General features: G+C 38.0%; 2 protein-coding genes and 1 pseudogene across 2 annotated transcripts; 1 reads left to right on the forward strand and 2 right to left on the reverse strand.

Moving 5' to 3' along the window:
• Positions 1–231: 231 nt before the first annotated feature.
• On the reverse strand, positions 232–358 carry LOC111755863 (small nucleolar RNA SNORA2/SNORA34 family; annotated as a pseudogene).
• Positions 359–5,068: 4,710 nt separating this feature from the next.
• LOC100724738 (mucosal pentraxin-like) lies at positions 5,069–8,524 on the forward strand. The gene is made up of 2 exons (XM_003466545.2): positions 5,069–5,236; positions 7,799–8,524. Exons 1-2 carry the CDS (start codon positions 5,170–5,172, stop codon positions 8,392–8,394), a joined length of 663 nt encoding a protein of 220 aa, XP_003466593.2. The 5' UTR covers positions 5,069–5,169; the 3' UTR covers positions 8,395–8,524.
• Positions 8,525–10,772: 2,248 nt separating this feature from the next.
• LOC100725017 (olfactory receptor 10J1-like) lies at positions 10,773–11,705 on the reverse strand. Its single transcript, XM_003466546.1, has one exon. The coding sequence runs from the start codon at positions 11,703–11,705 to the stop codon at positions 10,773–10,775; it is 933 nt and encodes a 310-aa protein (XP_003466594.1).
• Between the last annotated feature and the right edge of the window lie 2,969 nt (positions 11,706–14,674).

The raw sequence follows: 14,674 nt of genomic DNA on the forward strand, positions 1-14,674 counted from the left end.
AGTCACTAATGGCTGTCGTAGAGTCTCTCATTCTCTTCAAAACAGCTGTCCACACTTTTATGTATGTTGAAGTTCAACAAAACAAAACAGGCAGGCGGGGAGCGGTTGCTTGGTTTCCCAGAGCTCCAGGTCCCACCATGGTGTGGGTCCCAGTAAACAGTGGTGGCGCCTGTCCTGGGCCTCTGCAGCCTGCCATGGTCACAGCCATTGATGGGGGAGGGGATTGCTTCAAGCTGTTTCTTTCTAATGAACTGACCATTTCACGCGTAAGTTCTAACAGACCATAGAAAGACATCTCTTTAGGCTCCTGCTTGAAACCAACTGCATCAGGAAGCTGCTGGCCTTGACTCAGGGCCAGAACTTAACACATCTTAATTATTTTTATTTCTCTCCCATATTTCTCCTTTTTCACTCTATCTCTGGGCCCCCTTTATATTTGCAAATGATCTATCTCCATGATTCCAATTGCATATTTTTCATTTTGTCATTTTGAGAAACCTGTGAGAAAAGGGACTAGCTCCTTACTGACCAGATCATATAGAAATTTGAACTGTTATTTTTAATTACTAAAATTTATATAATATCTAAAATATCTAATATCATAACTAATATGACAACCTTCTGAGGCAGCTGGATTTTTCTAATCTCACATTTTATAAAAGAGAAAACTGAGACTTGTGAAAATATATAAATGTCTGGTCCAGGGATTTAATTCAGTGGCATAAGCACCAGCCTAGCAAGCGCAAGATCATGAGTTTGATCTCTGATACAAGAAAGAAAGAAAGAAAGAAAGAAAGAAAGAAAGAAAGAAAGAAAGAAAATAAATTTCTGAAGATCACATAGTTAGAAAGGGGATAATATTACTACCATGTAGCAGCTAAGCCAGCTCTCTTTTCTCTGATTTTAGGGATCCCTACTGATTAAAAATCACTTGTCCCATGTTCTCTCACCCTTATCCATCCCATCCTAAAATTCCCTTCCATAACAACCTGCCAGTGTATCTGTACCCTGTGTTTCTAGGTTGAGAGCTTCTTCTTCTTATAGGATCAAAACTTACCTAAGCCTCCCAAGTGAATTCTAAGAGCTAAGAGTACCCCAGGGATTGCAGCAGTCCCAAAAAGTGGACAGAGCCACCACCTAGCGTCTTGTACTCTTCTTCTAGGGACAGAGTCTCATTCCAGCTGATTGGGGACAAGTTTAAATGATGACAATATGGAGAAAATGAATAAAAATCTTTCTTTCTCCTTGAGCATCAGTTTCAGGCAGTGTGGATGTCCTGTCTCCTCCAACTTCCCATTTCCTCTTTTCTCCTGAGAACCTGTCAGACCAAGAAAAAGACCCTGTGTCTTAATAAAGATGCATCAAGGACCTTTATCTGGGTTTCCAGATCTTGCGACAGTGTAGTAATATGGAGGGCACTTTCTCACCAGATGACTAACACCATTCACTGTATATCTTTGACATGCAAACAAGGGGAAAGCATCTGCTTCTTCACCTTGTTGCTTGGCCCTGAGACCCCCAACAGGCTAGGAGGCGAGCAAGTCTCTCACCCAGGCTCAGAACCACCTGTTCATCACTCAGCCACTATCTAAGTTTAGCACTGCAAAGTGAGGTGGTAGTTTGGGCCACTATTCTGTTTACAAGGTTTTTATTCTTTATCATATGTTTGTTTCATAGATACTTTTAATATGTCATTGACCAAACTTAAGTAGTATAAGAAACATTCATTCTAAAATGTAACTTAATAGGGAACATAAAAATGATCATTCAGAATATTCATAGGAAAATTATCTTTTAATTCAGAAATCATAATTATGAAGAATTTAAATTTTTGAAAAACAGAAACAATGATAAAATTATACATTAGATACTATTTATTTATTAAGCTACATTTGTTATTATGGTTTCCTATCTGTTTTTTATAGGTAGTTGTATTTATGAAAATTTACTCCTGTTCATTGCCCTTACCTTTTTCATCCTAAGGATAACCACTATAATTAATGTATACAGATTATTCTTCTCCATGTCTGTACCTTAGTACATATCTTGGCATAAATATGTGGTATTATTTTAAGTTTTTAAATGTGTCTTCTTTTTGGAATTTATTCATATGGATTGTTGGAAATATCTTAATCTAATAAATATTCTATAACACATCAAGCTGTTTTCAAGCACTTAATTAAATCCTTGGAAAGTAAGCATTTGGAAACTAAGCTGAATGTTATTCTTAAAGATTGGATTTTTTTTTTAGCCTTTAGAAACAAGAGTCAAAATAATCAAAGAAATTTTTGTGCATTTCTGATAGTTACGGTTTGTGTCTAGATGTCTCCCAAAAGCCTCATGCAATTTTAGAAAGATTTTTTTTTCAGAATCTAGAGTGTGTGGTGCTGAGATTAAGGCTCTGTAATTAGTAAATCACTCCAACGACTGGTTTAGCATAATTCTGACTGCAATTAATGCTGTGAGTGCTATACCTGCCCTAGAGTGGGTAGCCTGCACAAAGTATAAAGGACAGAAGAGGTCTTGTCTCCTCTCCTTTGTTGCTTTTTCTATCTTGTGGACACCATAAACTCTTCTCTATGATACCCCTCCTCCAAGCCACCCTGCCTTGGATCCAGCCAATTGTGGACTGAAACCTCTACATGCTGTGAGCCAAATAAGTCTTCCCTCCTTTATCTTTGGGTGTTGAGTATTTTGTTTCAGCAACAAGAAAAGTAACTAAGATAGTGATATAATAAAAAGTAGTTAAATTTCAATCTTCAACTTAATACATGCATTTTTATCCGTAAGCTAAATGTGATGTATAAATATCATTTTGAATTATCCCATTAATTTATTCCTTATTTCATAATTAATTTAAGGTTAATTCAATCGTAGGAAACATTTAATGTAAGTCAGATTTGTCTTTTTTGATATGCATTACAGATGTTACTAAGGACTGATACATTTAACTAAGTTATAATGTAAATTTTAATTTTGTTATAATGTAATTTATTGTAGAATGTATTTTAATTTAGTTGTAAATTTAATATGCTGACATAATGTATTTTATGACAATAGCATTTATATCTTGTATTGTATATAAATATGCAATGAAAAAGAATTTTCAAAATTCAAGAGATTCTTGTCGTATAGTACTATAAATGTAGCTTTAAAATTAAAAGAGAGAGAGAAAGCAAGACTAATTGGATCAATCCAAAAAGATGAGTCTGTTAGCATCCCTTCATCCAGTCACCATGTTTTTTGACTCATGTGCTATTTTTCTAACAATTAGCACGTCATAATATTCCTTTAGTTGAGACTAAAGGAATCACTAAATCCAAATCACCAATACACAAACTTGTGAACAAAGTAAATTATTTTAAAAGCTGGGTTTGAATGTAGTTTGTTGCACAGCGTAATTTAAAAATAGACTGCCACAACAGTACGTGGCTTTTGTGATTTGCAACTGACAGCCTTGTATGAGTAATATAACTTCTTTTAGTTCTTGGAACTCTAGGGCAATTGGAAACTCTAGAGCATTCTTTCCTTAGTTTTGGCGCTGTTAGTATAAGTGAAATCATAGCGAAAGGTGCAGAAAGTTAAGCTGTAGGAAAAACATACCTGACTCATATGTTCTTGGATTTTAGCATTTTACAGTGTGTGTGTGATAAGTAAAAAAGAGAAACCAAGAAAGCAACTTTCACCAGTTGTTCATTGGAGACTGAGAAATAAACAGGAGCACAAAATGTAAATAGTCAGGCTTATACATCAGACACATACGTCACAACATAGATCAGTGGTGGCAAGTCTATGGCACAAGTGCTGCTGTGGGCTGTTTGCATCATTGCAATCTCTAAAAGACTTGCAATCACTGATGTGGATTTTTTTTCAGACTGTAAGCATTGTTTTATGACTTCTTGAGAGGGGTGCAGTGTGTCCAATGAATCCCTGATTTCCTGATGATGGCTTTGTTCCTGGTAAAGGGCATCCTCTCAATCTCTAACTACTAGGAGTTGTAGAAAACTTGGCAACTTCATCACTGAGACCACAGGAGCTAATCTTCACCCTGCCACATTCAAGGGATCTTGCAGCTTTGCTGTATTTCATATCCACCTGAATCAGTGTGGACTCTCTTATGATGATACTCCAGTCCTTAAACAAAGGATGGAGAGTAGTTCTTTCATCATTATGCTCATCTTAGAGTCCTAACAGTAGATAGTATATTAGTCAGGTTTCCATTGCTATAGCAAAATACCTCAGACAAGAAACTTAAAAAGATGAAAGATCTATTTTGACTTATAGCTTATGAGGTTTCAGTCCATGGCTGACAGGCACTGTCATTTTGGGGCTCATGGGGAAATAGTACATTCAGGCTGGGAGCACAGGATAGATTAAGCTGCTTACTTCAAAGTGGCCAGAAATCAAAGAAAGTGAAAGACAAAGAAACTGACACGACACAGTCCCTTCAAGGGCATACCCCCAGGAACCTAAAACCTCCCATTAGGCTCCACTCCTAATAGTCTCCATCACCTTCCAATAGCACCATGCTGGACAACAAATCTTAAACACATGACCCTGTGGGGGACACTTAAAATTCTGACTGCCATTATTTTCTTAACAAATAAGGGCAAAAGTGTCCCTTTGAAGGACATTGAGTCTGTTTGCATGGGGTTAGGGGATAGAGAAGCCAAAAACAGGACAATTCAGAAGGAAATAGAACAATTTAAAAAAGAGGAAAGATATATGTAAAATAGAATTACTGGATGAAAAACTAAATGTAAATTTAATTTTTAAACAATATCCTTGTTGAGTTAATGTTTATCATTCATAGAACAATTAAAAAAGTGGAAAGACATATGTAAAATGGAATTAGTAGATGAAAAAGTAAATTTAAAGTTAATTTTTAAACAATATCCTTGTTGAGTTAATGTTTATCATTCATAGAACAATTAAAAAAGTGGAAAGACATATGTAAAATGGAATTACTAGATGAAAAAGTAAACGTAAAGTTAATTTTTAAACAATATTCTTTTTGAGTTAATGTGTATCATTTATAACTTTGTCTTCTGTCACCAGAACACAGGCCTCACCTATGTAAGCACAGTACAAATAGCCAAGCAGTGAGCACCTCTGCACTGAACCCCCAGCTGCTGCCCTTCCCTCTGCTCCTGAAGTCCCAATGAGAATATGATGCAGAGGCTTCTTCTGGGTACCCTGCTCCTCTCCATCCTCTCAGTGAGTGTGACACAAAGAGGTAGGTCCAACTGGGAAGGACTTCTGAGTCTTAGGGACTCCAGGTACAGCACTTGGGCTAGGACTGCTGCTGCTCTTTATAGGAAGATGTGAATGAAAGGTGGTTTCTAACTCATTATAGCTGCCTAAGAATTTATCCCAGAATGTACCCACCAGAGACAACAAACATTTATTATCTCATATTTTCTATGGGCCTTGAAAGGGTTGTAGCTCAGCTGATGATTCTGAGGTTGTAGTCTATAAACCAAAACTATGTTCCCCTGTGACGACTCAGCTGATGGTGGTGGTGGGGGGGGTCTGCATTCAACCTCAAGTGCACGGAGAGTCAGGATGCAGCCCTTCCTTAGATACTGTGTGGCAGGCCTCAGTTCCCCACTGTCTATCGTGGGAGGCCCCTGTAGTTCCCCAGAACAGCACGGGCCTTGCATTTGGTTCTTCTTATGATGACTCATCCAGCTCAGGGAGGGAAAGGTCCTGCGCAGAAGCTACAGCTTTCTCAGCATCTAATCTTAGAAAGCACATACCTCACTCCTGCTGTATTCTATTCCTTACAGTGAGTCAGCCCATACCCAAGGGAAGGAGAATTATTTCATAGCATATTTTTAAAGCTACCACAGATGCAGACGAATCCCAGGGCTGGAGAAAGGAGAACAGGGTTTTTGTTTGTGGTATGGGAACACCACACACCACCACCAATGTCCTGAAAGGGTAAGAAGGGCTGCAACATTTCTGCTAGAGAAGGCGCTCTCTGATCCATTTCAAGCATTTAGTCCACGGAGCATGAGAGGCAACAGGAAATCTTAGAAGTAGTTTGAACTTTAAATCAGACAACCAGTTTCTCCCAAACAATTGAATGACCTTTTGTGAAGTGACTAAACTCTGAGCCTCAGTTTCTTCACCCATAGGATGGGAATAAGGATGACACCCACTAGGAAGGAATTAAGATGAGTGAGATCAGTTAAAGGCAAATGTACTGTGTATTGGGTAAATGTTATATTTGTCTTATTAGTTGTGGTAAAGCTTCAATTTTACCACACTCCCTCCCAGTCTCCACTTTTGTATTATTGTCACTGAGGCCAAATTCATCTTCTGACATTTGAGACATTCATTTGTCTACTGTACTAATATCAGTACTACAGTTTTTATTTATTGTATTATTTATTTATTTTTGGTGCTGGGGACTGAATTCACAACCTCCCATTTGTCAAGCAGGCACGGCCCCTAGTAATACAGTTTTTAAAATCCCACTCTCTGGTTAACCCTGTTACTTTGCTCTAGGTTTGTGTGTTGACAAGATTACAAATTACAAGCTCAGAGATAATTAGATCACAGAGTATAAATGTGTGATTTCCCTTCCTGTCCTCCTAGTTCCCACTGTATTGACTGCTTAGATGTCTCCTTTCCTTCTCTCTTTCTTTCTCTCTTTCTCTCTCATTCTCTCTCTCTCTCTGTCTCATCTCCCCCCCCCCCACACACACACATAGTCTCTTCCTAATATCCTCCCCTAAAGGCTCTGTTCCTATTGTTTGTCCAGGGTAAGCACTTCTTAAGCAGCCTTTGTCTCTAAGGAAAGATGCATTCATGTGCTGTTTTTCCATTTCCCGCTACGAAGCAAAACTAACCCAATTCAAGACTTCATATTACTTCTAGCCTATGTCTCCCTTGATTCAGTTAGTCATTATTCTTTACTTTATTTTCCAGACCACAGTATTTGTTAAATTTACTTTCCTCTGTAATGAAATACTAGTTCTTATAATGATTATGCCCTCCTCTTCTCTTGGGGTTTTTAAGAGGAAATAAGTCAATGCTAAGTAATTCCATAAACTTGATGTTGCAGCCACAGGGAAACAGTGGGGAATCTGTCATGAACTGGCACCCAGGAGGTGCCACAGAGAGTGAAGAGCCAGGTAGGGGTGCTGTAATGGTCTGGGCCATGTGGTTTGCACATTAGTCTATTCCTCAGACTTTGCGCTAACCACAAGTGTTGGTCCATCATAGCCAAGATAAACCATTAAAATTAGAACTAATTCTAGTCACAAGTGTCCCATGGGAGGAATCTCAGAACCTGATTAGTGGTGGGAAAATGTGGAGAGCTTCATGTTTTACTCGTTATGGTTGGTGAACCAGTGAGGCAGCTGCTTTTCATTTTCTGTGACTGACATTTTCTTTCATACAGATGGAGTCCCAGTATTGGATATTGAATCCAAGGCCTTATCACTGAGTTGTATCCCCAGCCCTTTTTATTTTTCATTTTGAAACGAGATCTTCCTAAATTGCCCAAGTTGGGCTAATTCTTGGGATTCATCTGCCCCACCCTCTTTGAGTGCCGAGATTACAGATGTAAAACCATACCAGACTAATGTGGGACATCTTTAATTTCAATTTGTAACAAGGTAGCTGAACCTATACTGCTTTTTTAATACTGACAGTAGCCTAAAGCCACTGAGCTAATGCACGCACAGCAAGTCTGTCAACCCTAATGTGCTGTCAGGAGGCAGTTTATGGTAAGAGCGAATCAAACAAGTGTTGACAGAGCTTTTGCCACATTGTCTTTCCTCTGCAGATCTGAGAGGGAAGGTGCTTATTTTCCCTCAAGAGTCAGCCACTGCCTATGTGTCCCTGATACCCTCAGTGAAGAAGCCCCTGCAGAACTTCACGCTGTGTCTGAAGTCCTTCACAGATCTCAATCGTGCCTACAGCCTCTTCTCCTACAGCACCCGCTCCCGGGACAATGAGTTGCTTCTTTTTATTGAAAAGACGGGTGAATACCAGCTGAGCATTGGGAATGCTGGGGTCAATTTCAAGGTGCCTCCATTGCCTTACAACCCCAGGCACATCTGTGTGAGCTGGGAGTCTGCCTCTGGGATTGCTGAATTCTGGATAGACGGGAAGCCCTTGGGAAGGAAGGGTGTCAGGAAGGGATATACTGTGGGGGCTGAGGCAAAAATCATTCTGGGACAAGAGCAAGATTCATTTGGGGGAAATTTTGATGCCAAACAATCCTTTGTTGGGGAGATATGGGATGTGTCTTTGTGGGACTACGTGCTCCCTCTAAAAGACATGTGTGACTACAGTGATGGTGGCAACGTCCTGAACTGGCAGGCTCTGACATATGAGGAAAATGGCTACGTCGTGACTAAACCCAGTCTGTGGAATTGAGCTTTGTGCTCTTCTGTCATGATTTATGTTTAGTGATAATCACATTCGCTTTGAAATTAAATACATTAATTTTTTTCTGGCTCTGTTAAGATGGTATAAACTACACTAAATAAAAACAAGGGATAAGCAAGCCTTCAATATATAACATTTATTGTTGCAAAACTTAGTTTGGGTGACTGTGCCACAATTTGCTGTAGCACTAAACCCTGGAAACTCAGCGGAATCTGCTGCTTCCAGTATGAGGTACCAATCTTGCAGAACCTTGTGATATTGTGGAAGCTCCCATAGGGATGCCAGGCACTCAAATTCGACAACCTATGAAAACAATGTGTTTACTGGGAAAGCTCTAAAGTAAGGGCTATTTTAGTGATCAGGACCTTCAAAGAGAGTCTTAAAAGGAGCTTTCTGAGGAGCAAGATTGGGAAAAAGAGTTTCCTCTGTATCTACCCCAGAAAGGACTGCATTGTCAGGGAAACCCAGAGAATGACAAAGATAAACTGTCCTGGAGGTGTTTGCCACCCTGATCTCCAGATGTACTCTTCTAAGTAAATAGATGTTCTGAGGAGACAAATCCTCTATCTTCCAACTCCACAAACATGTAGAGTTCCCTCCTTGGTCTTCTATCACCAGGGAACCCAGGCTCTTTGTTTCATGGCAATGTAGATTTAATGCATTTTTGATGGGGCCCCTTGGGTAGTAGTATGTGGGAGGGTCTTTCTATTTCTTTTTCTTTCTTTCTTCCTTCAATTCTCCCTTTCTTCCTTTCTTGTCCTTTCTTCTACATCAGCACTTTTGGACTAGATGGTGTCTTGAAAATTCTAGTTCTTTTTATCCCTAGGCCAAATTATTCTAAAATCTTAAACCTTACTCACAAGTCAGGCTAACATTTCCCTTTAGAAGACAATAATAATGGGACTTCAGAAACACCCAGACTCTTGTTCGGAAAAGCATTTATAGTTTAAAATAGGGACTCAAAAATTTACAGAAAATAAGACCATCAGTGTAGCAAGTGAAGAGGTAAAAAATAAGATACAGTTATCAGCTCTTGTTCTATACAGAAAAAAATTTAAAATATGGGTTTATTTCCAGATTCATTACAGCAAGAGTTAGCTAGAAGATGCCATTAATGCTGTCCCCACAGAACATGTGTTGTCCCCACAAAAAATATATACAGTATGTGTAGTGAAAACCAGAGGTCAGATGTGACAAAGTTGTTTACTTTTATAATGAACATAGTGGTAATCCAGGCTCACTGAGGAAATATTCTATTGTGAACCTCAGCAAAATTAGGGGGAAAAGTTTAATGGGTCCCCAAGCAAGGTAAGAGTGTTTAGAACTAATAATATTTCTTCTAGAGTGTCAAGGTCTGTTACTTTTGTCACCACCCAAGAAAGTGTACATCATATATATCAACCATGGCCTCTTTGAAGTTTTACAGTTCAATACCTATTTGACATTTAGGTTGATCTTTCACACATCACTTAAAATGGGAATTCGACGGCTTGCTTTTCTACCATAAATCAGCTGCTAATAGTAAGCGACCCCTTGGCTTGTGATTCTCCCCTAGTTTCATATCTTGGAAGCAGCATCTGACCATTTAGGGGGGTGATAACCATGAGACTAACTGAAGGTCCAAGAGAATGATAAAAACAAGGGAGCAGAGAGTGTAGCCTAGTGGTAGAGTACTTGTCTAGCACAAGCCTGGCTTTGTGTTCAATCCTTAGCACTGCAAAGTAATAATAAATAAGCTTAAAATAAAACAAGAGTTAAGTCTGAGAGAATTCTGATTCTCTAATGCAAGCATACCACCAACTTTTCTCTTGGGATACAGGATGAGAGATAGGATCAGTTTTGTGAACTTACAAAAATACTCAGACTATGATACTTAGTACAGCAGACTGGCCTTTTCTGTGAGGAATATGTTTCAAGGCTCCAGGACATGCCTAAAATTCAGGGTGGTATTGAATCCTATCTCTACTGTTTTTCCTAGTCACCCACAACCATGATAAAATTTATTTTGTAAATTAGAAACAGTAAAACAAGTAATGATTAAACAGAACAATTATAATACTATACTGTAATAAATGTTATATAGTTATGAGTTCTTTCTGTCTCACAAGATATCTTAGAATACCGTGCATACTAAAGAGTGGGTATCTATGTACTACATAGATACACTGTACCAAAAGATGATTCCTGTCTCAGATGGAGTAGACATTTGCACAAGACTTTGTCATGATACTCAGAACAACGCATAATTTAAACTTATGAAATTTTTATTTCTGGAATTCTTCATTTAATATTTTCAGACCAGAATTGACCAGTCCACTGAAACTGCAGGTAAAGAGGGACTACTGTGTGTCAACCTACCAAAAATGCTAGGCAAGAGATTTTTTAGCAATAGCACGGTAAAGGGCATCTTTGACCTCCTTGTTCCTCAAAGTATATACTACAGGGTTCAGGAGTGGAGTAAAAATGGTGTAAGTCACTGAAATCAGCTGGTCCTCATCTCTAGTGTTCTCTGATTTGGACTTGAGGTAGGCAATGGAAGCACAGCCATAGTGGACAATGACCACAGTGAGGTGGGAGGCGCAGGTTGCAAAAGCTTTCTTCCGGCCCGCAGCAGAGGCAATCTTGAGGATGGTGGAGATGATGAGGATATAGGAGATGAAGACCAAACCCATAGGCACCACAATAACCATTGAGCTGATGATAAAATTAATTATGTCATGTACAGTGGTATCAGCACAGGAGAGTTTCATAACTGGGCGGATGTCACAGAAATAATGGGCCACCTCTCTATCACAAAAAGGCAGCCTGAACACAGATGAAATCTGGATGATAGCCACAAGCAGCCCACAGCTGCATGCCCCCCAGACCAGTTGGGAACATACCTTTTTGTTCATGATGGCTGTGTATCTCAAGGGGTTACAGATGGCTACATAGCGGTCATACCCCATTGCCGTGAGCAGAAAGCAGTTGTTGATGGCTAGAGTGATAAACAGGAACATCTGGGTGGCACAGCCTGCCAAAGAGATTGACTGGCTTGGGCCTATAAGACAAGCGAGCATCCGTGGTACAATGACCAATGTGTACACAGTCTCTGAAGTGGAAAGCATACTGAGAAAGAAATACATGGGAGTGTGGAGGTGACGATCAGTGCTGATGATTATCACAATGACAGCATTGCCAGCCAAGGTTAAAAGGTACAAAGTAAGAAACACCACAAAGAGGATAAGTCTGTGTTCATGAAAGCTAGAGAAAGCCTGGAAAATAAACTCACTCACCACTGTGAGGTTTTCTCTCTTCATGAATAAATTCCACATCAAAAATATGGAGATTTAGATCATTTAGAACACATCAGTGCTCAATGCTTTAAGAGGAGAAACTCAAGGAGAAGGAGGTAAGATTCTGTCCTTGGATGAATACCAAGTTAATGAGGACTGTTGTACTTCTGTGAATAAAACAATAAAAAAAATACAATCACAAAGCAATTTCATGTATGGTAGTTTATACATAAAAGTATAGAAAGATAAATAAGATTGGAACAGGATGGAAGAATAGACAGTTGACAAGTTTGGACAAATTTTCCTGGTGGGGTAGGATATAGGTGCTAGGGGAAACTTGGCTAAAATAATAGAAAATGCATAGTTAGCTTTGAAAGGAGTCCTGTTTTAGGTTACTGATTCAGATTCTGTTACCTACAATTTGTTTAAACCAGAGCACTGTTCATCTTCTTAAAGATCTTCCCTTCTGAGTTATCTGATGTGGCAGTGCTCTCTGCTCCAGCTTAGCCCAAGCATCTGCTTTCTCCCTGTTCTACTGCTCTGCATATTTGATGAATCCTTGTCACAAATCATTCAACAGCTTCAAATGTGACTGTCCCCCACAATTTTAAAATAAAAACAAAACTTTGTTCCCTCTTTTTTCAATACCTGACTGAAGTCTCCTCTTCCCTGAAAGCCTTTTTCAGGTCTGCGTGCATCCTACCCATCCTAGTTCCTTGTGCCGCTGAGTGTTGGCCAGAAACTTGTTACTCTGGACTCTACACATCTCTATGCATTTTCTAGCTTGAGTTTAAATGCAAATTTTCACAAGTAATCTGTTGCTCTACTGGACTAAATGTGTTCTAATTTTTCAGGATTACAAGCAAGGTAACTTTGAAGAAACCAAAAGTTACTACTTCTATTCTCTGGAGATTTATTGGGAATCGAAAAGCTCTCATTGTAAAATGTGTAATAATAGTAATAAACATTATGACTTTTTATTTTTATAGTTATTCCATTTATTGTTTAATATCATACTAACCTATATAATTACCTATGTAAGGTAACTCTACCTCCCATATTGCAGATAAGAAAACTATACCTAGGGGCTGGGGATTTAGCTCAGCACCTGCCTTGCAAGTATGCGGTCATGAGTTCAATCCCTGGTACCGATAAAAATGAAAAAAGACAAAAAAAAAAAAAAAAAAAAGAAAAAAAAAGAAAGAAAGAAAAGAAAAGAAAACTATACCTGTGGTTACATGATTTGTCCAAATTAATCCAGTCTTCCAGTTCTAACATGATAGTGGTTTGTTGCATTACACCTCAACTATCAAAGAAGTATCATGATAAAAAAAAACAGATAGGAAAGAAGGTAGTTCTTTATTATTTTACTGGAAATAATACATTTTCAATACTTTGGAATGAGACTGCATCAGGGAAACATCTGGAAAAATCAAGAAAACTGAAAAAAAATTTAGGAATTTTTCATCTAGATTAGTTGAGGAAATATTAGTGATTTAGTGACCACCAATAACTATTCTATTTGACTTAATTATTTCTACTGCAGCTATTTGTTTTAAAAATGATCAGAATATCAGTATATTCATACAAAACTTTTCATACTATTTATAATGGAGAAGACCATGACATTGTAAATAAAGAAAGAATTAAATTAATTATAACATATCTTTTCATAACTATGTAGTCATTACAAATCTAAATATTGCTGATATTAAAACATGATAGGTAGGTAGACTGTAATTTCATAAAGACAAAAAGAAAAGAAACACAAGAAAGAACTGAACAAAGAAAAGAAAGACACTGACACATGCTATAAAAAGTAAATATACCAAAATGCAAAAAATGTTTTTTCCTGAATAATGTGTGAAGAATCTGAAATTACCTCTTCTTCTGTGGCCTGTATACATGTAGATTTTTAAACCTAATTATTCTCTCATAAACACAAAAACAAAACAGCTAAATGTTTCTCCAAAAAAGATTGCAGAGACTATTGAGAAGGAAAACAGATAAGAATGAGTTAATTTACTTTGGAGTGAAAAATATTGACACTATAATGTAAGACCAACTTACAGTCTCTGGCTGACTTTGTATAAAAAGTTGAGCATCCAAAAACCAGATCCAGAGGGAATTGACTTCAGTGTTTAAAATTTGTAATTACTAAGAAAGAAAAAATTTGTAAACAGTGCTGGGATTAGCACGTGGCAAGTGAGATTTTCATTACAGATACAAAACATAAGGGAATGACAAAAAATAAAACTCAATAACAAAGATGAATAAGATATTAAGACAATACCAAAAGCAATGCAAACATTCATTATTGACCAAATATCATAAGGCATGCTTGACACTATTACTGCAGCAAGATGCAAGTAATGGACTACAAGCAAATTTCTGAAGTTTCTTCCTAAAGATATTGAAAAAGAGAAAAATAAATTTTAAAATATCAAGAAAAATGTAAAGCCAAATATGTGCTTATTTTCCTTGGAGATGTGGGGATAGGATAATTCTTAACCATTGCTCTGTAGCTGGAATTCATGAAATATTAAACAAAGTAAAACAAATGTTTATGCAACTGAAAGTCAGACCTAGTCACACTAAGGGGAATAAAACAATAAATAAATGTATTAGGTTCTAGTGGAGAGAACATTAAACTGAACTCAGCATCCTGACTGCTCTTCCCCCTCTCATCATCTCCCAGGAAAATGATTCTCCCAGATGAAGAGACTAAAGGGGAGATGATGCTGGGATAGTAGAACAATGAGAGCCTTTAAAAAAGGACATCAGCTCCCTTTCTGGGGATTTCTGGTCCTGGGACACTGAGAAACACTGCATCTCACTCTACTGTCTTTTCCAACGGAGTCTAACTGTTTGGCCAAAATTTTCTCTATACGTAAAGAAATTCCTTCTGGAGAAATTACTTTCTTCCCAGATCTGACAACAGGTTTGAAGCAAGAGGTTAATCTTGCTCATTTCATTATTCAAATCTTTCCAGG

The sequence above is a fragment of the Cavia porcellus genome, unplaced genomic scaffold (assembly GCF_034190915.1).
Source record: "Cavia porcellus strain 051 isolate PalLab524CR breed Dunkin Hartley unplaced genomic scaffold, mCavPor4.1 scaffold_7, whole genome shotgun sequence".
Taxonomy (NCBI): domain Eukaryota; kingdom Metazoa; phylum Chordata; class Mammalia; order Rodentia; family Caviidae; genus Cavia; species Cavia porcellus.

Coding starts and splice junctions, on each gene's coding strand:
- LOC100724738 (XM_003466545.2), top strand. CDS start 5,170: ATGATGCAGAGGCTTCTTCTGGGTACCCTGCTCCTCTCCATCCTCTCA. Junction 5,237..7,798: donor AGTGAGTGTGACACAAAGAG/GTAGGTCCAACT, acceptor TTTCCTCTGCAG/ATCTGAGAGGGAAGGTGCTT.
- LOC100725017 (XM_003466546.1), bottom strand. CDS start 11,705: ATGAAGAGAGAAAACCTCACAGTGGTGAGTGAGTTTATTTTCCAGGCT.